Source organism: Truncatella angustata, assembly GCF_020726525.1.
Source record: "Truncatella angustata strain MPI-SDFR-AT-0073 chromosome Unknown BKA67scaffold_6, whole genome shotgun sequence".
NCBI lineage: Eukaryota > Fungi > Ascomycota > Sordariomycetes > Amphisphaeriales > Sporocadaceae > Truncatella > Truncatella angustata.
In genome coordinates, this window is record NW_025763386.1 from 3,212,254 (window position 1) to 3,233,483 (window position 21,230).

General features: G+C 51.2%; 10 protein-coding genes across 10 annotated transcripts; 6 read left to right on the forward strand and 4 right to left on the reverse strand.

Moving 5' to 3' along the window:
• Positions 1-202: 202 nt before the first annotated feature.
• Positions 203-871, reverse strand: BKA67DRAFT_538265 (uncharacterized protein; the record flags this gene model as incomplete). Its single annotated transcript, XM_046100448.1, has 2 exons — positions 203-259; positions 398-871. The coding sequence occupies 2 exons, from the start codon at positions 869-871 to the stop codon at positions 203-205; spliced, it is 531 nt and encodes a 176-aa protein (XP_045956736.1).
• Positions 872-1,642: 771 nt separating this feature from the next.
• BKA67DRAFT_574053 (uncharacterized protein) lies at positions 1,643-3,232 on the forward strand. The gene is made up of 3 exons (XM_046103398.1): positions 1,643-1,739; positions 1,793-1,902; positions 1,960-3,232. Exons 1-3 carry the CDS (start codon positions 1,732-1,734, stop codon positions 2,946-2,948), a joined length of 1,107 nt encoding a protein of 368 aa, XP_045956737.1. The 5' UTR covers positions 1,643-1,731; the 3' UTR covers positions 2,949-3,232.
• Positions 3,233-3,298: 66 nt separating this feature from the next.
• BKA67DRAFT_681141 (uncharacterized protein) lies at positions 3,299-5,201 on the forward strand (the record flags this gene model as incomplete). The annotated part of the gene is made up of 3 exons (XM_046108915.1): positions 3,299-3,307; positions 3,861-5,033; positions 5,073-5,201. 3 exons carry the CDS (start codon positions 3,299-3,301, stop codon positions 5,199-5,201), a joined length of 1,311 nt encoding a protein of 436 aa, XP_045956738.1.
• A 1,358-nt stretch (positions 5,202-6,559) lies between these two features.
• On the forward strand, positions 6,560-8,229 carry BKA67DRAFT_574055 (uncharacterized protein). Its single transcript, XM_046103399.1, has 2 exons — positions 6,560-6,896; positions 6,985-8,229. Exons 1-2 carry the CDS (start codon positions 6,721-6,723, stop codon positions 7,952-7,954), a joined length of 1,146 nt encoding a protein of 381 aa, XP_045956739.1. The 5' UTR covers positions 6,560-6,720; the 3' UTR covers positions 7,955-8,229.
• A 274-nt stretch (positions 8,230-8,503) lies between these two features.
• Positions 8,504-9,955, reverse strand: BKA67DRAFT_661202 (uncharacterized protein; the record flags this gene model as incomplete). Its single annotated transcript, XM_046107775.1, has 1 exon — positions 8,504-9,955. The coding sequence occupies one exon, from the start codon at positions 9,953-9,955 to the stop codon at positions 8,504-8,506; it is 1,452 nt and encodes a 483-aa protein (XP_045956740.1).
• A 603-nt stretch (positions 9,956-10,558) lies between these two features.
• BKA67DRAFT_661203 (SSS family solute:Na+ symporter) lies at positions 10,559-13,076 on the forward strand (the record flags this gene model as incomplete). Its single annotated transcript, XM_046107776.1, has 9 exons — positions 10,559-10,640; positions 10,693-10,756; positions 10,807-11,191; positions 11,249-11,508; positions 11,595-11,640; positions 11,704-11,850; positions 11,906-12,010; positions 12,071-12,781; positions 12,870-13,076. The coding sequence occupies 9 exons, from the start codon at positions 10,559-10,561 to the stop codon at positions 13,074-13,076; spliced, it is 2,007 nt and encodes a 668-aa protein (XP_045956741.1).
• A 145-nt stretch (positions 13,077-13,221) lies between these two features.
• Positions 13,222-14,778, reverse strand: BKA67DRAFT_574059 (putative aldo/keto reductase). Its single transcript, XM_046103400.1, has 3 exons — positions 14,311-14,778; positions 13,985-14,245; positions 13,222-13,930 (listed from the first exon to the last, which is right to left on the reverse strand). Exons 1-3 carry the CDS (start codon positions 14,487-14,489, stop codon positions 13,351-13,353), a joined length of 1,020 nt encoding a protein of 339 aa, XP_045956742.1. The 5' UTR covers positions 14,490-14,778; the 3' UTR covers positions 13,222-13,350.
• Positions 14,779-15,284: 506 nt separating this feature from the next.
• Positions 15,285-16,200, forward strand: BKA67DRAFT_520226 (Alpha/Beta hydrolase protein; the record flags this gene model as incomplete). The annotated part of the gene is made up of 2 exons (XM_046098161.1): positions 15,285-15,855; positions 15,929-16,200. 2 exons carry the CDS (start codon positions 15,285-15,287, stop codon positions 16,198-16,200), a joined length of 843 nt encoding a protein of 280 aa, XP_045956743.1.
• Positions 16,201-16,673: 473 nt separating this feature from the next.
• Positions 16,674-18,017, reverse strand: BKA67DRAFT_520653 (major facilitator superfamily domain-containing protein; the record flags this gene model as incomplete). The annotated part of the gene is made up of 2 exons (XM_046098201.1): positions 16,674-17,832; positions 17,884-18,017. The coding sequence occupies 2 exons, from the start codon at positions 18,015-18,017 to the stop codon at positions 16,674-16,676; spliced, it is 1,293 nt and encodes a 430-aa protein (XP_045956744.1).
• Positions 18,018-18,582: 565 nt separating this feature from the next.
• BKA67DRAFT_574061 (isotrichodermin C-15 hydroxylase) lies at positions 18,583-21,137 on the forward strand. Its single transcript, XM_046103401.1, has 6 exons — positions 18,583-19,034; positions 19,106-19,256; positions 19,334-19,393; positions 19,451-19,845; positions 19,900-20,173; positions 20,249-21,137. Exons 1-6 carry the CDS (start codon positions 18,951-18,953, stop codon positions 20,917-20,919), a joined length of 1,635 nt encoding a protein of 544 aa, XP_045956745.1. The 5' UTR covers positions 18,583-18,950; the 3' UTR covers positions 20,920-21,137.
• The last annotated feature ends 93 nt before the right edge of the window (positions 21,138-21,230 follow it).

The window sequence follows — 21,230 nt, forward strand, 5'->3', positions numbered from 1 at the left end:
TAGTTCTCAGGTCACTGACCGGGCGATCGATGAAGTAGATATAGGAGTAAGAGAGTTTGATGGAAAGATAATTTCTATGCACTGCACCGTGTTGGTTTACTCATGGACAGAACTAGAAGCCCTGCTGGGTTTGCATCACGACCGGGAGCGAGGCACGTCCAACTGAGAACAAGATCATGTCTCAAAATATACCACTACCAACTCAAAAAGTCTGATCCGTCAGGTCACCAAACTTCCTTTCTCCATTTACATTTCTTTCCTATATTCATGTAGTACGGAGGTGCCCAATAAGAGGTTAGAGGAAAGCTTAATTCATGACAACGAAGCTATGGAGAGGAAGCCATCTATGTCCATTGCATATCTTGACCCGTAGCAGGGCTCATAGTTCACTGATTACCTCGTCCCCCTCAGCCTCACAGAGCGACCCTGGTAGGACCTTGCTAATGCGATAGTCAATGTAGGAGACGGTGTCGCTGTCGTCGGACGGGTATACCCTGATATTGGCCACAAAGGTCGACTCGGTCAGCGCCGCGTACTTGCCCGAGGCTTGGAAGGTCCAGGTGGTGTAGGTCTCGATCTCGCCCCAGCTCGTGGGCTTCACCCCTGTCTCATTGGCCATGATGGCCTCAATATGTTGCGTGTTGGCCAGAAGACCTTTGCCATATATACCAATGTAGTGGTCGTCATCGGTCTTGAGCACGCCCTGCGCCGCCAGAATGTACGGACCACCGGTAGACCTCGCATTAAAGTCGTCCATGTGAATCGTTGTGGCATTCACATACAGGTCAGACCCGGGCACAGATGTCAGAGTGCCGACGGCGTTACCATTCGACCAGAGCCCGCCGGTGGGCAGCTCGCCCATGGGATACATGGCGAAAACCCGAAGCTGTATCAAGGAGGGGTCGAGTTATTTTACTTGGCGTGGAGGCAAGGGGGATTTATCGCGCACTTACGTTGAAAGACAGCGCCGGTGCCAAGGTATTGAATCCACAGAGCAACATTGTCTATAACGGGGCTTAGGCTTTGCCTGGCAGCTCTTCGACAAAGTTTGGGGTACAACGGAACTTGTGACTAATATAAGTTTAGCTGATCTTCAAAGGGTGTGGAGGAATGGATCGTGATGGTAAGGATCGGGTCCCTCCTCCAGCCATATCGATAACAGTTCTCGTTCGACGTCTTATAGAATCATGTCTGGGTACATGATCCTGAAGGATTCGCCTGCATATAATATGTTATCCCTGTTCTGCACAGACCGACTGTATGCGTTATGTTCTGACGCATCTACAAAGGTCACGTCGCACTGAGTAACAATATATCATCAGACATCAAGCGATTGTACGGGATCCTTTGAGCTCGGTCGCCTGCACAGGCCGTTGAAGAAACCAGGAGTTGAGGCCCAGCTTATGCATAACTAGTCCGGTCTTACATGATCTTACTGCATTGCTATCGATTCATCTTACTGCATCTCAACCCATTAATCTTACTGCATGATAATAAGCGAACTTCACTCCGGGTATTGCTATCAGATTCCCCTAGACGCTAAAGAATGCGGGCACGGCTCGGGCTTTCCCTTGCGGACGCTCGCTAATACCGTAAGCACTAAGGTCAACACGGCGCCATCCGTCTAGCCAGCCATGGAACGTGTCACAGAAATATTCAGCATCCCCACTGACTCCATGAAGCTCTAGGTCCATTTTCTGAGATTTCTGTATAGACCGTGGAAAAGAGAAAATGAATAGGTAACTCTCACCCTCCTCTATCCTATGGCGCAAGACGGCTCACCATGCCAAAGTGAACACAGCTTGATGCCTTCGGACCAGGAGATGGAAGAAAACTGGGTTAATATTCGAGACGCTGCATTACGCAAAAGGATCCAAAATCGCCTTGCCCAACGGAAACATCGTAAGTCAGCTACTATCCAACCACAGACCATCCATTGTGGCTAGCTGACACTAGCAGGCCAGAGAGTTCAGGAACTGAGTGCCTGCCAAGGTAACGTGGCGCAGAACAGCATGGGCCTAACGGCCACTAGTTCCTGGAACTCGGCAGACCTTCAAGGCGACCAAGCCGCAATGGCGGGAAACCCCGGCCGATTTGAGTGGGTTCCGGGATCACGTACCGACGGTACGTCTGAGGCTGTCGGCGGTGATAATACTTCAGGCATGGCACCCGATGCGGGAAGCTCTGCCATGAGGATGGATTTTCAGCAGGATAGGGGCGGTACAAGAGCCTTTAATTTCGCACAATATTCTAATGGTGGTACGTCTTCACCAGTAGTCCGATCTGACCAGCCTCCGCCATGGGACATGATGCCGCAATCAGAGAACAACCAACAGCAACAAGGTATGGTGAGACTTCCAGAAGGTACAAACCCTCCGGCGAACTTGGCAGTGCGGAGTACACCCGAGCACCGAAGAAGGCGCTCGAGCCCGTCTATCATGAGGGTGGCCTTCGATGCTGCCGAAAATGGCGCTTTCGAGAGTGGGAGTTCGAGCCGACAGTGTCTCCCGTGCACCACTAGATTGACCGAGCCCTCGCGGATAGAACCTCAAGCTAGTTATGAGCTGCGATCAGCCCCTTCGTCTAGCTCCGGCCGTGGCCATACGCCCCATTACTCGGGCTCGTCCCGCTCTTCGAGATCTTCAGGGATACTCCGAGAACACGGCATAGATCTAGGTGAAATTTTGTCACATACGGAACCTAAGAGGAGGCCCTCGGTCTCGGCGCCCTCGAGGCCGAGAACAAACCCACAGCTATCCGATCGATGTCCGGAACACTCATTGGTAGAGACCAGCCCTTCTAGTCTCGATATCAACAGCGACGATGACTGGAATCACCCCATGGGTCTTGGCACGGCCCAGGACAGCCACAACCACGAGTACATAGAAGGGTTACGTCCTCGAGTATCAAAAGTCGTAGTTGTATATTTCGATGAAACCCCGCGCTGATCAACGGCCAAGTGGGTCCCACTGTATACTAGATGATTTGGCTCTTTGGAAGGGTTTTATTTCGAGACATGTTATGCTTTGGGTTTACCCGTACAAGAAGTGAGTGGGGCCGCGATCGACGACCAGACGGCGGCCGAACGCTCACTGCAATAGATTTATATTTGTGGAGCAACGCAGAACCTGCCTCGTGATTAAAAATATGCCCATGTCTGAATTGCTCATGGGGTTGCCATTCCCCGGTTGGTGAACGAATTTTGCGCCGCTACACACACGCCCCGCTTCAGTCGGTACCGAAGGAGTTGTTGTATTACGGGATCTTGTCAGAGTCAACCTACCTTGTTGATTGCAACATGACGGCTGTGCGTTCCCCTTCAAGGAGAAATAACTGACAGGCCAGGGGCTGGAGTCACGCAGAGCCTTCCAATTACACGTGCGTGATTGAGACAATGTCAGGTTCGTATGCTCCCTGACGGGAACAGGGCGTACCCCCTCCCAGTCTACAGAAGCGGCCCCCAATAGACAGGGTGTAAGTCGATTATGATCATACGCGTCAATCGTTGCATGTGGGCGGAGTTGGAAGTTACACCATCTTCAGGGCCACGGTCAGTCTCGTATTAACCTGACAGTCGCATGTCAGATCACGAGTTATCACAGCTCATCCTCTTGTGGCTTGTCGCAACATAGCTTACTTGCCATCATCTACTCCTACTCACGTAATGAACCGCGTAAAAGATATGTTCTGTTATTCCCGTCATGCTCGTGGCAATGCCCGCAAACGTTCAGTTTCAATTTACCAGGACGGAATTAACCAAGTAAATCGGCCCTGTAACAATCGTCATGGATACCATGAACGTTCTAACAGCCTCAGCCCCTGTGAAGGGCAATTCCATCACCGAGATGTCAGAAGTGCAGCCGCCACGCTATACATCCGAGCCAGCGGACCGCTCTCGGCTAGCAGAGCCGCTGACTTTCCACTTCTCCGGCCGCACCGCGCCGAATCGCTTTATGAAGGCGGCCATGACGGAACAGCTGTGCACCTACGACCCGCAGGACTCGGAGAAGAACGGCATGCCAACAAAGAACATCGAGCGAGTATACGAGCGATGGGGGCGCGGCGGCATCGGCTTGATTCTCTCAGGCGATGTGGGCATCAGCCTCACTAACCTCGAGTCCGTTGGCGATCCAGTCATTCCTCCGGATGCGCCCTTCTCCGGGCCCCGCTTCAACGGATTCGCAGCCATGGCGCGCGCTGGCAAGGCCCATGGCTCCCTCATGGTGGCCCAGGTGGCCCATCCCGGACGACTTTGTGTCTTTGTCGACTCGCCAGTGTCGTCCTCGGAGGGCCAGGTTAGCAATGACGGGCAGGGCGACGGCATCTACAAGTACCCAAAACCGCACGCGGCCACGCTCGAAGAGATCCGGGATCTCATCAAGGCCTTCGGACACGCTGCTGAATATCTGGCCAAGGCCGGTTGGGACGGCGTAGAGCTGCACGCCGCCCACGGCTTCCTCCTGGCCCAGTTTCTCAGCCCCAAGATCAACAAACGCACTGATGAGTACGGTGGCAGTATGGAGAACCGCATGCGCTTCATACTCGAGATTGGTCGCGAGATTCGCCGACGCACGCCCCCGGATTTTATCCTAGGCATGAAGGTCAACAGCGTTGAGTTTCAAGACACGGGCTTCGTCACTACCGAGGCGCGCATACTGTGCCAGAATCTGGAGCGGGAGACTTTTGATTTCATCGAGATCACAGGCGGCACATACGAGAAGATTCTCATGTACCACGGGTGGCGCGAGAGCACCAAGAAGAGGGAGGCCTTCTTCCTCGATTTTGCGGAGCAGATCGTGCCTGGCCTCACGGGCAAGACCAAGGTTTATGTCACGGGAGGATTGAGGACGATCGGTGGCATGGTCCGGGCTCTCGACTCGGTCGACGGGGTCGGACTCGGCAGGCCTCTGTGCGATGAGTGGTTCCTGTGCAAGGAGCTTCTCGAGGGTAAGATCGACGGGGCCACCATTCCGGGCATCCCCCAGACCGACTTTTGGCTCTTCTTGATGGCGGGGAACAGAAACATGCGACTGGTCGGAATGGGAGCTGAACCTGTCGAGTTCTGGAGGAAGGAGGTGGTGGATGAGCTCAGGGCGAGCTATCCCGACTGGGTCGCCAACAAAAGTACGGAGAAAGAACTCGGTCGTTATAAGCTCATTGACGAGCCTTATATTGCGAAAACCTTCACGACGTCGACCTGAGAGGGAGATGCTAGATTGCAGTTTATTGTATCCATTGAGTCCAAATACAATTGAGCAATGATTTCCTGTCTAACGTGTCGATACTCTCATGACATACAACATGGTGTAGCTGCCCAAGCATTTTACTAAATACCAGGAGTAACGCCTCGCAAAATAGAGGACGCAGATTACGTGTTATCATAAATTTTGTGCCATATTCTGCTCTTGACTTTGAATTTTACAGGGCGCATATGTTGCTGTGTTCATCAAAACTGAGCTTCACACAACGGGCCATGTCAACCTTGAAACAGGAATGCTATATATAACTTTGTCCAATATTGGGATGCGACTTCAAACTTTCCATTGTCCCCTATTAGGCACAAAAAAACCTGGCAGTTTATAGCATTCCCAAGGCTGAAGATTAATAGTGACTTATCGTAAAGGGCAACCCACTTGCGACATGGCATGATTGATGACTGCCACATCTTATCAGAACCTGATACATAAAAGCTGCCAGGGATTATAGAGGGAACCATGAAACTGGACCTTTAGTCGATACCAGACAAAGATAATGAGTTTGTCTCGGCACGCAATTCTAACACCACTAGGTCGGAGGGAGAGGACCAGGTACAGGGCTCAACGTCCTCTGTGTGGTAGCACAAGAGACCGGCAGCAGATAGCCGATACCGCATCGATTGATCCCAGATGTGGTCAACCGGATTCGCAACGAATACGATATATCATTTATACGTGGCCTTATCGAATGCTTACCCTTGGCCGTGGTTCTGACCATCAACACACTGTAGGCTGTCCTCGTCACATAAGCCCCCTAATAGCAACTGATATCTCGGACTTTGTAATCGGATTTTAGCTGTAGGCTCTATAAGACTCACCTTTGTCAGACCACGTCATATGCGAGTGACCGCAGAGTATCTGAAACCTGCACATTGTGCAACCATTGCCTATGTACTTACTTACATGGGAGGATTCTGAAAATGTAGGGCCCATCTGTGAAGCTAAGTCGGCATAATCCTCTGTAATGATGACCGTGGGGGTCAGAACACAGCATTGTGGGGGGCCGGGTATAAGGGTTGTATGTGTGTGTGTTTTTTGTGGTCATCGAAATCGGGGGTCCGAGGACCCCGGTTGCGTCACATCGCTCTTACAAGGCCCACTGTGCTGGCCCAAGCCGTAGTATACCAGATTGTATGGAGTGGATGAGGATGAGTGACTGAGTCTAGTGATTTATGCGGACTGACACGCCAAAACCTGTCTGACTGGTGCATAAGTCAGATGTCAGCGAGCGATATTAGCTCACTTATTCCCGAACAAGCCCTTGTCTCCAAATGGGGGGGGGGGGGGCGCTTCGAGGCTCGTCCCTGGTCCGTAACTTACCAATCACGTTTTCTCAATTCTGTTGGCATTACTCCAAGCTGAGTTCAGATCCCTATGGTTTTTAATTTCCCGCCCGTTCTTTGTTTACTCTCTTGGAACTCGTGAAATTCGCCCAGGTATACTATAGCTTCCGAAGACTAAATTCATGATGAGAAGTCTGTTCACCGTTATTCCTTCGTTGGTTGTGGTAGCCGGCGCGGCTCGCACATCAACGACCCTGGCGGTCTGCCCTCCAATTGAAGGCGATATTACAGTAAACGTTCCCAACATCTATCCAGAAGGGGCCGATTTCGCCCTCTCTAGTTGCAAATTCTACATAGGGTTAGTCTACACTTCTTGGGTGTAATGTCGCATTCGTGCCGCAATCGACACCGAGCCATGAAGATTTTGACAGCTTATTTTTGCACAGGTCACTGAACAATGGAAGTCTTGTTGAGTGGGATCCTTACACCTCGGTGGCCAATATCATCGAACTGCCAGGCGTCGGTCACAACTCTGACTACTTTGTTTGTGGGGTAGACTACAGTCATGCAACAGGGACCATCTATGTTGCCGTCAGTGCTCGCGCCCCGTGGTATCCCAGCATTGGGGGAAATCTCACAGGACCAAACCGCCTAATACATTACTCCCCTCTTGAGAAGTCCATACTGTGGCAGGCGGACGTCGATGCACTTGTAAAAGAGATCGAACAAGAGACTGGTTCGCCTATCGCTGGCTTTCAGGAGACAGCCGAAGATATGGATGGAAATGCTTATTTCATAGCTGCGTTCAGCAATGTCATCCTCAAAGTCGACAAGGATGGACAGGCCACAAAGTTCTATGCACCGGAGAAACCTGATAGGGCATACGGGTTTGGTGGTGCTTTCGTGACCCAGGAGAACGTTTTGGTGCTGGGCGACGCATTGTCTCATGCATTTGTGCGTTTCGACCTTTCCGGTCCAACACCCACGAGTCCTACATTTACTGCGCCCCAGGGCCACCCAGACACGTACGAAGGGATACTAGAGTGCGACGCCCTGATCGCGCCGCCAAGGTTTCACGACAAGGTAGCCCTCTGTTCCAGCGTATTGAACAGGAACTACTCGCCCCACGGTGCCATTACCGTGTATACATCGGAAGACGGATGGAAGACCAGCAAATTTGCCGGTGTCGTCCCCGTAGAGTTTGGCCAGTCGCCCGATGTCTGGTCTACGGCGCAGCTGGCCTCGTCAGACAAGGTATACGCGCTTTCCTCGGCCCTTCCCTACGACGGAGGCTCGTTTCCCCAAACTCACAGTACGACGCTCGTGGATATTACCGCACATGTCGACGACTTGGTTCGCCATCTTGTGCCCAGCGCAGAGCCGCTCGAGGATGCAAGTAAACACGAGGAGCTATGAAGGGTAGGTCCTACAGGATGGGTTACCCTGAAGAACTCACCATGTGGAGAGAAATGGTTATCTGGCGTTTGGTATTTTCTGTGTTATCTTTACGCTGTCAATCAATATTGCTTGAAACTTATTCACCGTGTAATATTGAAAAGATCTACGTGTAGCTACGGGTGGAAACAATTGTCATACCCTGTCTGTTTGAACTTCCGTGCTTTGTCGACGTTTAATTCATTTCATGCTATGTTATTTTCAAATAGATGGAATATCCACCAGTCAATGTGAAGCCTATAAAAGCTGTATCGCCACATTAATGCCTTGGAGTTGGAAGCAACTGCAAAGCTACGTATATTGATCTAGAGGATTTTCTCTGTGTAGTTGGAAGCAACTGGGATGAAGAACAAAACTTTTCTCTTTCACGCCCTCTTTCGTTATATCATGTTGTAAATATTGCGCGGAAAGATCACAAAAAGATGCCCAGATCAAAGCGTTCATGATGATGGGCAATCTAACGGTCACTATACATACAGGTCCGCTTTCAGCCATGCGTCTCTATTAACACTAGAGTCCAGCCGCTTCGCCGTTTTCGTCATTCAGACTTATTCCTAGTCCTTGCAACATAGTATCACAAGAGTCTCGCATGAGCTTCTGAAACATCTCCTCCGTATGATAAGCCTCATTGTAGGTGACAGCGACATGGAATCGTCCTTGCCAAGTCCAAATTGTGACACAGCTCATGCCTTCCAGCATGGAATGATTAACCGTGTAGGTATCCTCGACTGTAATGGAATGGCGCGTAGGATCACCAAAGCTGCTTTTGAGGAACCTCTCGGCAATCCCGAAACTGGAAAAGTTGGGAAAGGTTGATATCGGCATGCCAGGGACAAAAAAGGACTTGTACAGGTGGTTGATAGCATCTAAGCCAAGGTAGTCCTTCGCAAACGTGTCCCTCAAGGTCTTGAAGTTGTCATTTGCGGCGCCAGCGACGTTTTCAAACGAACCGCTGCTGAGATCCAGGCAGAAAGGAAGGACGCCATGCAGGTCGGTACCCAGCGTCAGAGAATCAATATCGACCTCCTTGGCAAACCAGGATCGCGCATCGAAATTATGGAAGGACAAAGCCAAGTCTCCAGGTGTCCCGTGTTCAGCTTGAATCTTGCGGCAGCTCATCGATAGAGCGGTATAGTACGCCGCTGTAACGGACACACCTGCTTGCTTACAGGCCCTCACCAGAGCCTCTGTCTGGGGCACAGTGATGGAATATCTGAGTAACCCATTGCGGTCTGCACCGCTAGGAGAATTCTTCCCGTCAGGGCTCGTCTTGATGTTCAAAGGAGGCAGGGCGATAAACTGCTTGCCGGCTTCTGCGTGTAGCGCTTTACGAACCAACGTCTGTGCCTTGGCGTATCCGTCCATGGTGGGGTATTGCGCCATGCCGATAAGGTCGTCCCGGGCTAGAGGAAGACGCTTCCATTCGTCCCCAAAGTGAACGTCCCTAGGGCTGACGACAAGATCGAGGAGCTTCCCCCAAAAGACCCACATGGTTCTCGCATCAAAGTAGCAATGCTGACCGACAAGAAGAAGCTCTTTGTTCTGCGGCAGCCAGTACAGGTGAGGATTGCTCTCGGGAAGGAGATGCTGCTTTTGGGCCTCTTCGGCCGTCATGGTCGGGAATGTATGAAAGGTGCCACTCAACCACTCATCCACCTCTTCAGGGTAAGGAATCTTGTAAACCTTGTAGTATTCCTCAAGCTCCAGGGCGAGGCCTGGATTCTCGTATCGCATGGTCACCCAAGCATTGCGCAACAGCTGCTCAAGTTCCAGGTCGGGAATCTCTGTCTGGATCCTAACATATGACGTTGACTGCAGCAGACGTCGTCCTGATGCGTCCAACTTATTCCACATATGCTGCATAGTCAGAAAGCTGTCGTAGTCTTGAGTATAGGTGCCAGGGGCAATCCGCCTCCACGGATAATTCTGAGCACCGCCGTGGGTCACGTTGATACGACTCATTTTCACCGCGAGTGATGGCATAAGTATTGTTCTGGGATACTTTGATCGTCTGGAGTATTTGTTACATTAGAAGAAGCTAGTCCGGGAGGTTCTTATCTTTGCCTGCCGAAACTGAAAAGTCTTGTGTATTGTCTTCGTCCGATATATAGTGTATATGTGCCACCTATGCTCATCCACTGCTAAAAGTCATATCAACTCTGCCTCTTCGGAATATCATCGAACCGCTGCCGGAGGCAGTGGATGTATAGAGAACCCCCTTCACCCCAGTGATTTCTGACTCTGTGATACTAGTGCGTGTAAGCCTGACTGATTCCGTTCGAGGGACCAGGGGGGAAACGGTCAGCCATGGTGGCGGCCAACTATCCCCCCTGGCACTGCATGAACAGGGGCTATGTAGGGGCCCGCAATGTAGGCAACTCCGACCAAACGACCTTGACAAGAAGCACCATGGCGATGCAACCAGGTTGCAACACATGTTCGGGTTGAAAATACACTCATCTGCGACACAAAGAATATTGTGATAGTTCAGCACAGTTTAACCTGTGAATAATTTGATTGGTAACCTTTCATTCAGGCCTTATCGTACTCGAGCTTCAACACAAGATGGACTCTTCGGTGCAGCCCCCTCTACCACAGGGTGCAGGTTATGGCGTTGTCGTGGGTTTCGGGGTGGTCTTTGCATTGGGTGAGCTGATAGAGAAACTACAGATCTCTAGAGCATCACTTACACTCACTAGGTATGGTCTGGGTAATGAGAACTATGAAGAAGTCTTTCCACGAAGACAACCATTCGACCGAAACGTACGCAGACAGCCTGTACCCCCCGAACGCAAGTTTCTGACGATTACCAGCTTCATGGTCGCAAACCGCAGCGTCGGAACCGGTCTCATCGCCGCCGCTGTCATCTCATCATGGCTCTACAGTATCGCCCTTCTCGGCGCTACTCTCCTGACATACCGGTATGGTGTGGCTCTGGCGGTCTGGTGGGGAGCCTCTGCCAGCACTATGGTGACCTTCTTTTCATTCATCGCCATCCAGGTGAAGCGACGAGCGCCTAATGCCCATACGCTTCTGGAGCTCATCAAGGTCCGCTATGGAACGACGACGCACATTCTATGGATCGTGCTGTGTCTGGTGAACAATCTCTTTGTCTTCTCCACCATGTTACTGAGTGCAAGCACGACGGTCAGCTCACTGACAGGTATGCACGTCATTGCAAGCACGTTCTTGATGCCTGTAAGTCATCCGAGCCCAATTCATCCTCCTACGTGCATGGCCGTTGACAAAAAGCAGATCGGTGTCGCTATGTATACTTACCTCGGCGGCCTCAGGGCCACGTTCCTAACCGACTACGTACATACATTCGTAATCATGATCATCTTGGCATGGTTCACCATTAGGGTCATCACTGTGTCAGAGATCGGTTCCATTGGTAATCTGTACGATGCAGTGATGACAGTCGATCGCGAGAACCCAGTAGACGGCAACTATCAAGGCTCACATTTGACCATGAGGAGCACACAAAGTGTTCTCTTTGGAATCCTCCATATAATGTCCGTGTTTTGTCTTCGTTTTGTCCGCGTTCCTCATATGCAGAATGAAATGAATCTCTCAGAGAGTGCTGATTATCGATCTATAGATCAAATTTTGGAACAATCACCATGGATACCGGGTTTTGGCAGAAGGTATGGAAGCGTCACCATGACATTGTGCTATGCATCTACTCAACTTACCATCCGTAACTGCAGGGATTTTCGGCCGCACCCGATGCTGCTGTACCAGGATATGTTCTCGGCGGCATCGCATCGTTCGCTCCGCCCTACGCCATAGGAACCATTGTCGGTCTTGCTGCCATCGCGCTGGAAAGTACGCCGGCTTTTCCAACGTATCCTAGAGTACGTGTAATCAAGAAAAGCATCCACTGACTTCGTGACCTGATTTTTGATATAGATGATGACCGCGGACGAAGTCGACGCCGGCTTGGTTCTGCCGTACGTCGCGCAGGCTGTTGCCGGGAAAGGCGGCGCAGCTGCCATACTACTCGTCACGTTCATGGTGAGCAATGGCGGACGAGGGTCTCCCTAGAGAAGCTTTGGGTGCTGACCATCTGAATAGGCCTGTACCTCGGTTGCATCCGCGCAAATGATTGCCATCAGCTCCATAATCTCGTTCGACATATACGGGACGTATATCAACAAGACGGCTACTAACAGGCAACTGATCAGATGGTCTCATATTGGCGTTATTTTTACATCATTGGCGATTTCGTCCATTGCCACCGGTTTCCATCTGGGCGGCGTGAATATGACTTGGCTCTTGTACGCCATGGGGAACATTGTCAACCCTGGTGTCTTTCCCACGCTTTTCGCTCTCTTGTGGACAAGGCAAACAAAAGTGGCGGCGACCATTGCGCCGTTTGCGGGTCTTATTGGCGGAATCTCCGTATGGCTTGGGACGGCTCACAGGCTCTATGGCGAGGTCACCATCACTTCCACTGGGGCTACGTTGCCATGTCTCTACGGGACGATCGTCGCATTCGTAGCTCCTATCCCAGTTTCGGTCCTGGTGTCACTGGTTAGTCCGACGGAGCCGTTTGATTGGGATGACTTCAAAAAGATCCACACGGTCAAGCCTGATGCCATTGCATCGGAGCCGCCGGTCGACCAGCAAGGGCGCGAGCAAGATCACTGGCTCACCCCCGAGCGCCAGAGCTACATGAAAAAGATGAGCCGTTGGGCTGCCTTCTGGACCTGCTTTACCTTTGTCGGTCACGTACTCTTATGGCCACTTGCCATGTACGGTAGCAAGATGGTATTTTCAAAACCGGTATGTGGTCATCTACTGTATTCAAACCCACTCTATTTTCTTACCCACCTGTGAGGCGAACCCCATTCACTAACAAGCAGAAAAAAAGTTCTTCACCGCATGGATCGTGGTTACATTTATCTACCTCTGGTTCTCATTGGTCGTTGGAAACTTCTATCCGATTGTAGATGGGGGATATCAGCAAATCTGGAATGTGATCAAGGGAACCCGGAATGAACGGGAGAAGGCTATAAATCCTGTTGATTCTGATGAATCCAATAATGGAACCAAGGAGAACATGAAGGGTGCCGTGTAAGCGACAAAGAGAGAGCCGAGTCTCGCCTGGTAGTTCTCTTGTTCCTTCTAAGATAGGACTGGAAATTGCTTTTGCCAACTCATGAGGCTACAGATTGAGTCACAAGTTCTAGAGGTTTAATGTCTGAACGATGAATACAACTAGGCTGCGGAGATACTGATTGGCGCTATTGTGTTTTGAATCTTATCTATAAGGCTTCCGTCCTCCCTCCTGTGACGACATACTCAATCCTAATTGATGAACCAAGGTACCAAAGAAGCTGGGAATGAACAGATCACTCCTCCACCGTGTCGACGTACAACTGGCTTTTAACAAAGGCTGGCGCTCGCTCGCCCGCGACACCAGATACAATATCTCTAATCCGTCCTTCTTCCTCATCTGTCAATTCTACCTGTAGAGCACCAAGGTTCTCCTCAAGATACTTGATCTTCTTTGTCCCGGGAATGGGGATTACATCCTGACCTTGTCTCAGGACCCAAGCAATGACCAGCTGGGCAGGACTGCAGCCCTTCTTCCCAGCCAGAACCTTGAGCTGTCGGACTATATCGAGGTTGGCAGCGAAGTTCTCGCCAGTGAACCAGGGATACAGTGATCGCCAATCGCCCTCGGCCGAGATGGAGTTCTGTCCTTCCAGGTTTCCCGCCAAAAGGCCTCGGCCGAGCGGAGAATATGCCACGATAGCGACGCCGAGTTCTCGACAGGTCGACATCAAATTAGTCCCAGACTCGCCCTCGATACCCAGCTCGAAAGGGGAATACTCGACCTGGACCGCATCCACTTGACCGACTTTGCACGCACGGCGCAGCGTCTGTGAGCTGATCTCGGACAAGCCAATATGCTTGATCTTGCCCTCGCTTCGGATTATGTCAGTGACCTTCCATCCCGGCAGACGGATTCGAGGTACTCACGCCTTGAGTTCAAGCATGCCGCGCATGGTGTCTTCGATCGGAGTTTTGGCGTTGGCACGGTGCATGTAGTATAGGTCAATGCAGTCGACGCCAAGCGCCTTGAGACTCTCCGCGCAAGCTTTCTTGCAGTAGCCAGCCGAACTGTCGATGTCGGCATGGGAACCTTTGATGAATCCAAACTTGGTCGCAAGGAAAATTTGGTCTCTTTTGCCGGTGCGTTTGAACCATTTCCCGAGGAGCTCTTCGTTATCGCCGTACATACTTGAAACGAATGACTTAGTCCTACTGTAGAGATACACCCACGCACCTTCAAAATAAGTACCTACTCTGAACTGTCCCAGTTTCTCGCCCCAATTTCTAGCGCTCGGTCGAGGACGGCAAAACGTTCTTCATCGCTGGGTGCCGGGCCATAGTGAATGGACAAACCCATAAGCCCCAGTCCTACAGCTGGCACCATGGGTCCATTCTTTCCGAGCTGGCGGAACGGGATGTTTGGGTGAGACATCTGGCAATGGTGGTGTCAACAAAAAACGTAAAATGTGATCAAAGCAAACTATGCGACCTTTCCTTGACACAGATGCGTTAATAGAAGGACAGAAAAACGGCAAGGTTCAATATACCAACAACGCTCCGATGTAGACTTTTTGTTGTGTCTCTTATGTCACAACTAACCATCACACCAAATGGCCCGGGGCAGCTTTTGGACATAACAAGGCCGAAGGGAGGGGAGAAAGAAAGCAGGAGTGAACCCGGAGTTGCTCATCATTCCGCTTGTGGTAGATGGTGGGGCTAATGACGGGAGTTGGGTTACACAGTATAATGCATAGTGACATATAACTGGACCCCCACTTCCTTGTCAGAAAGACGGAAATCTGAGATGATACCCGGATGCATTGTCCAATAAACTCATGTGAATTCCACGCCTCTATGCAGCGCTAGGTAGCTCTGAACAATGACCGGGGGAGATGCTGCAGTTCATAATTTGGTCACGCAAAAAGTGAACTATCATGGGTGTCTTAACTTTTTAAACCCGTAAAGAAATATTACCCTTCCGTTGTCCTTCCAGGCTGGAAATGAAACCTCATACTATCTCAGAAGGCCATCGATGATAACAGATCAATCGTAATTTACTAGTCTGTACAAGCGGCTATCTGCTTTTCCGTGTGTTTGAGCCTGACTCATGATGGCGTCAATAAGAGTCGACCCAGATCTACAGGTGGTATTGGATCAATTTGCAGGCGTCGAAGCGCCCAAGTATAAGAATCCTCTTGCTTTTCGTGCTGGCAATGATGCCATGCTTATGCAGCTGTTTGGAGCGATCCCCTACCCCCAGGGCATGAAGGAATCCACGCACACGATTACCTCGCTCGACGGAAGCAGCATTGCGGTGCGTCGTCTCCTCCCAGTATCGGCGGGCACCCAGCCCGGTGCCCAGCGGGCAGCCGTCTGGGCCTTTGGGGGTGGGTTTTTCTCGGGGAGCGTGGATGTTTGCGTGCGCGTAGCTGCCGAGTTGGCCGAGATGAGCCAAACGCAAATCTTCGCAGTCGACTATCGTCTCGCTCCCGAGAACCCGTTTCCCAAAGCAGTCGAGGACATGTACGCCACAATCGTTTGGCTACAAGCCAATGCCAGCTCGTTCAATGTGGATCCGTCCCGCATCGTGGTCGTCGGCCAAAGTGCAGGTGGAGGGCTTGCCGCCGGTACTGCTCTTATGGCCCGGGACAAAGGGCTCGAGCCTCCACTTGCTGGCCAAATCCTGAAGTATCCCATGCTCGACGATCGCACGACAATCGACGAATCCTCACCGCTGTGGAAGCATCTCAGCTGGACGGTCGAGTTCAATGACATGGCCTGGAATGCTTATTTGGGTGGTAAGGAGCGGTGTAAGTTAACCTGATGGTACTCGTGATTGATTAAGTACTAATGCATTTTTTGTGCGAAAAGCTGAAAGGAACGATGAAAATGTCTCTCCATACGCAGCCCCGGCAAGGGTCCGGGACGTAAGCAGGCTGCCGCGTACTTTCATCGATGCGGGGGGGCTGGACCTATTTAGAGATGAAAACGTTGCTTATGCTGCTAGGCTCGCTGCAGCTAACGTTGATGTCGAGTTCCATCTATATCCTGGGGTGCCACATGGTTACGATGGCATGGCAATGCAGATCAGGGTTACGAAGGAGGCCAATGCTAACCTCAGTAGATTCCTGTCTAGGGTCTAGTTAATAGAGTAGATTAATTCAGATGTCAACTTATGCGCTACACTGCTGGTGGCTACACACGTGCGCTGCGGGTAGATTCATCTAATGGTAGATAGCACACTCTTTTGGAAGAGCTACTCAAATATTCTGACCTCACTAGACCCATCCTTCCAAGTCCTGAAAAGAATGAACAGAAGTGGCCGCATCAGATTTCAGGGAGAATAGTACTGGTAGCCAAGTACAAGAGAAATTTATGGAGAAACCCCATTTGGCGACCAATGCCATTGAAAACACTAACCACTTTTATAAGGTTTGCTTGCTACATACAGGAGTCACGCTATCTAAATCGTATTTGGAAAATTGGTATGCTATTTGTTGCCCAAACTCATTTGTTGCCCTCTGAACATTGAATTTACACCCTCGGTATGGCCCAGGTTTCACCAGAAGCGAGAAGTCAAGGCGCTGTTTACTATCTCGAGAAGTGTCTCTGCTGATCAGGCATCATGCTGGCCCCTAGCCTTGGCTTGATTGAAGCGGTGAGCTGCTACCAGAGGCACGGTCATGAGAAGCACGGCAACCGCCATGACAACACCAGCAAAGACTTGCGCAAACTTGAAGTCAGCATGGGCAACGTCAGCCAGGGCGCCCGCAACTGGTGCTCCAATCAGCACGCCCACCGCGGCTGTAGACCAGCTCATGCCGAGTCGTGCACCAATGACGTCGATACTAGGGCTGAGAGTCGGATGAGCAGTGCTGGCGGCCGGCGCCGTGACCAAAACTCCGGAGAGGAAGCCCCAAGCGATGGTCCACACGACCATATTAGCCTTGGTATTGACAGTCATCCAGCCGAACAACAGCACGATGCCGACAGCCTCCCAAAAAATCAAGATTTGTATGGGAGTAACACGCGAGCCTACCAGATAGGGAACAGTGCGACCAAAGAAGGATGCGGCATTGCTGATGGCCAGCAGGTCAAAGGCGAAGTCGACGCCGGTCTTTAGTTTGACGGCCGCGAATGTTGTAAGGTAAAAGAGTGGGATGTAGTACGCCAGGAATTGGAAAAACAGGGCAATGACAAAGGTGCCAAAGACGGGCTCGCAGAAGCCCCGTGGATCCATGATCATCTTTGCTTTGGGAGCTCGGTCGCCAGGCTTGCGGCAAAGGATTGCCAAAGTCACGATTGAGACGGCTAGGTTGATGTAAGCGATGACACGAACCGCTGACGCAAATCCGAGGACCGGCGCAAGCCTGCGAAATGCTATGGGGAAGACTATGCCGCCAATGCTTGCGCCGGTGGAAGCGCAGCCGAGCGCGATGGGTCGCTTCGTTGTGAACTTGGACGAGATTATGGCGAAGGCTGGGATATTGATCGCTCCAGCCCCTAGACCGACGCAGAAGCCCTGCGCCAGCATGATCTGCCAATATTTGGTTGCAGCTGAAAGCATAAACATGCCAAAGACGACCATGAAGTGGCCGACAATCATGACGGGGCGCAAGTAGCCTCGATCAGTCAGGGGCCCCGTCAAGAGCCCAACGATCGTGACAAACGTCGACTGAACGCTCCCGATCCATGCCAATGTGGAAGGCGCAGTCCCTTGAAGAAGTTCTGTTCTGTAATGCTCTAAGAACACTCCGAATGTACTGGATAGGCCCCTGGGAAATATCAGCGCTGCACCAATTGGGGTCACGAGCGGGTGGATTTACCATGAATTTACGAAGATGAAGAACCCGGCGAGGACGATGAGCCACGCCTCAAGCCCTCCATCCGGAGCCGGCTTTGCAGTGGGCGGCGATTGGCCGTTGGCCGGTGCTAATAGAGGCTGTCGCTCTGCACTCATGTTGCCAGTGCTCCGTGCCGATACGGTATTGTTGGTCGCCGACATTCTCGCGCTTGTCTTGTTCCGATCAGCTGGAGTCTTGTCGACACTTCTCTGCCAAATACTCTCTATACTCACATTTTTCGTCCGGTCGGCCATCATGATCTGCCAATGGGCTCAGCGTCTCCAAGTGTTTTGCGATTGAGTTGTTTCAAGGTCGAGTTGTATACGAGCGTGAACACGCGCTCAAGCTGATATTTGGTAGACAGTTTTCTTGGCTTCTGTGGGGCTAGGCTGGCTGGCACCATAAATCCAAGCAACATGAATTCATCAGAAAAGTAACCAAAGTTGGAAAATTCGAGGTCTGCAGTCCAGCCATCTTGAGTACGTGTAAACTGATGCTATGCAAATCTGAACTAACTTTCCAAATCCATGACCACTTACAGCAGTTGCCTCTTCCCGTTATCCCGTTGCGCGGACTGGAGACGTGAGTCCGGCTTTAAGCCGGAGTGCAACACTGACAGCAGCACTCTGACTAAGGTTACAGCGTTCTGACTGCAGCGCTCTGACTACAGCGCTGACCAGGGTACAGCACTCTGACTGCAGCACTCCGACTACAACCTTTGACTTTGAACTGTACATAACTCCGATTGTACACTTTACTGCCGTGCCTGACCCTAACAGCGTGTCTTTACCTGGACGGCAAACTACTGGCTGAGCATGTTTGGAAGCAAAGTGCAGCCTCGAGCTTCCAAGTAAGTACTTATAATTGTGAGATTCTTGTCTCCTCGGCTCACCTGCTGGTCCCACCAATGCCATGTACCAGCAGGCCGTCTTAACTACGGCACGAATACATACATAGGCTCCAACCTAGGCAAAGTAGGTTCTTCACTGCCTAATTGAAACCACGGCAAGCGACAAGGAGGCCTGGAAGGTTGGTCAGTTGCGCCTAATATGGAGCTAGATCAGCTACAGCAACAACTGCATTACACATTTGTAAATGGTGCCATCATTCTAGGTACTGGGCTTGTGCTTTGCGTGAGTCCTATGCACGAGAATTGATTTGATTATGCTGCGGCTGAAACTAAGAATCTGACATTGTGTATTAGGCATCTTATGTTATAGCCTATCGGTTGTTTTTGCATCCTTACAGTAAATACCCAGGCCCAATCATCTCGAAGATAAGCGGTCTTCCAGTTTTATACCACGCCTACAAGGGCGACTTTCATCATTATGTCTACAGGATGCACAACAAATACGGTAAGTTAAGAGAGAAAAAGAAAAAAGCGCGACATTCCGCTTGTTGCCACACAAGATATTGACGACAATGTTCAAAGGGGAAAAGGTTCGGTACTCGCCCAACAAGCTATCCATCAACAGGGTCGAGGCTCTCAGCGGTATGTGCGAGAGAGAACGTCTTCCTCACTCCTGAACCTCGTGCTAATGCGTTACAGATGTATATGGCTTCAACAAGAACGTATCCAAACCGGAAGAGTTTTATTCCGCTTTCAGGGTGAATGCGCACGCGAGAAACGTTTTCAACACAGCGGACAAGGAAGAACACCGAAGGAAGCGTCGCATCATGAACAAAGCATTCTCTGCTAAAGCCCTGCCAAACTATGCGCCTTTTATTTCGTCCAAGGTGGATGAGTTGACCATCAAACTCAATGGCGGCGTGGCGCCTGCCGAAGGCGCGCAATGGAGAACATTTAACATGGCTGACGAGGTCAACTACCTCATGCTAGATATCATGGGCGGTCTTTGCTTTGGCGAAGCATTCGGATTTGTAGCCGGAAAGGGCACAGAGATGATGGCAAACGTGCATGCGCGGGCCATTCGAATATATGCGGTTAGGTCTTGTTCCCGTCGCACTCTGGAGTACCAAGGCTAATTTGGCGATCAGACTGGGCAAGAACCTCTTTTGAAGCGCTTGTCGCTGGACAAGCTTCTCTTCCCACAGTTGTCCAAGGCGGCCACTGCTCTGGGTCAGTATACTCGGTATTACACCGAAAAGCGCATCAAGCAGCGGGACGACCTCGAAGCTGATCAAGAGGCGGTCAAGGAACGCGGTTACGAAGACATCTTGGGACACTTGATTAATAACAAAGACGACGAGACAGGCACGATATACAGTAAGGATGAGCTTCTAGGGGAGGCGACCTTACTCATGATGGCCGGTAAGTGTACTCACAAGGCGGCCCAACCCAACCCAACCAGGGGCGATGACTGATGGCTGACAACTTGGTGTTTAGGCTCAGACACATCGACAACGGCGATCAACACTACGCTGTTCTACGTTGTGAACCACCCCCGCGTGTTGAGAAAGCTAGAGCGCGAACTCTACCAGTGCTTCCCCAAACTAGACGATATCCAGCCCATGACGGCAGAGAGCTGCAGGTATCTGCGGGCCTGCCTCGACGAGGCGATGCGGCTATGCCCTTCAGTGCCCTCTAGTATCCCTCGTGTGGTCGATCAGGGTGGGATCAAGGTACTGGATGAGGATATTCCGGCAGGTATGTGGGTGTCTGTGCCACACTTTACCATCTTCCGCAATGCCAAGTACTTTGACCGACCGCACGATTTCATCCCCGAGCGCTGGATCGCCGACGAGGGCACAGACTACAGCCCCGAGGACGTCAAGCTCGCGCAGACGGCATTCCAGCCCTTCTCCATCGGGCCTCGGCATTGCGTGGCGCGGAGCCTCGCGCTGCGCGAGATGACGTTTGCCCTGGCTCGCATGTTCTACCTGTTCGACTTTGAACCAGTCCCCAACAGCGGGCGCTGGATGGGGTCACTCCCCGGTATAGACACCGGGAACAGTCATTTCATTCATGAACAGATTGACGTATTCACGTCCCTGGAGAAGGGTCCCGAGGTCAAGATCAAGGTGAAAGATAGGGCCACTTCGCGGACTGATTCTTGAGATTGTTCAGTATCGGTCCATGATGCCCGCTCGATACTGGCGCCGGCTGGCTGATTGTGAGTGAAATAGCAGCAGTTGTTTGATAGCTAAGGAATAGATACAACGCTCAAAGGTATCCGGCCGCCAGCCTATGGAGAATCGTCATATAGCCACGGTATGATACGTCATGATAGGGCCACTATTCAAGTGTAAAATGTGGCCTCGTCTCAATGAAATAGACTTTATGCATATCATGACATTTACAATATCTCGCCTGTTTGAAGAATGTCGATTGTCTAAAAGTGAAGCTGTTGAATTCTATAGTTTGTGTG

What these genes read in the sequence shown, in the direction of transcription:
- BKA67DRAFT_574053 (XM_046103398.1), top strand. An exon ending in CCTTGCCCAACGGAAACATC is followed by an intron (nt 1,903 to 1,959) that starts GTAAGTCAGCTA and finishes TGACACTAGCAG; the next exon opens with GCCAGAGAGTTCAGGAACTG.
- BKA67DRAFT_574059 (XM_046103400.1), bottom strand. Translation starts at nt 14,489, where the DNA reads ATGTCTCACCCAAACATCCCGTTCCGCCAGCTCGGAAAGAATGGACCC. An exon ending in AGAAACTGGGACAGTTCAGA is followed by an intron (nt 14,246 to 14,310) that starts GTAGGTACTTAT and finishes ATTCGTTTCAAG; the next exon opens with TATGTACGGCGATAACGAAG. An exon ending in GGCATGCTTGAACTCAAGGC is followed by an intron (nt 13,931 to 13,984) that starts GTGAGTACCTCG and finishes CATAATCCGAAG; the next exon opens with CGAGGGCAAGATCAAGCATA.
- BKA67DRAFT_574061 (XM_046103401.1), top strand. Translation starts at nt 18,951, where the DNA reads ATGGAGCTAGATCAGCTACAGCAACAACTGCATTACACATTTGTAAAT. An exon ending in GGGCCATTCGAATATATGCG is followed by an intron (nt 19,846 to 19,899) that starts GTTAGGTCTTGT and finishes TTTGGCGATCAG; the next exon opens with ACTGGGCAAGAACCTCTTTT. An exon ending in GACCTTACTCATGATGGCCG is followed by an intron (nt 20,174 to 20,248) that starts GTAAGTGTACTC and finishes CTTGGTGTTTAG; the next exon opens with GCTCAGACACATCGACAACG.
- BKA67DRAFT_574055 (XM_046103399.1), top strand. Translation starts at nt 6,721, where the DNA reads ATGATGAGAAGTCTGTTCACCGTTATTCCTTCGTTGGTTGTGGTAGCC. An exon ending in AGTTGCAAATTCTACATAGG is followed by an intron (nt 6,897 to 6,984) that starts GTTAGTCTACAC and finishes ATTTTTGCACAG; the next exon opens with GTCACTGAACAATGGAAGTC.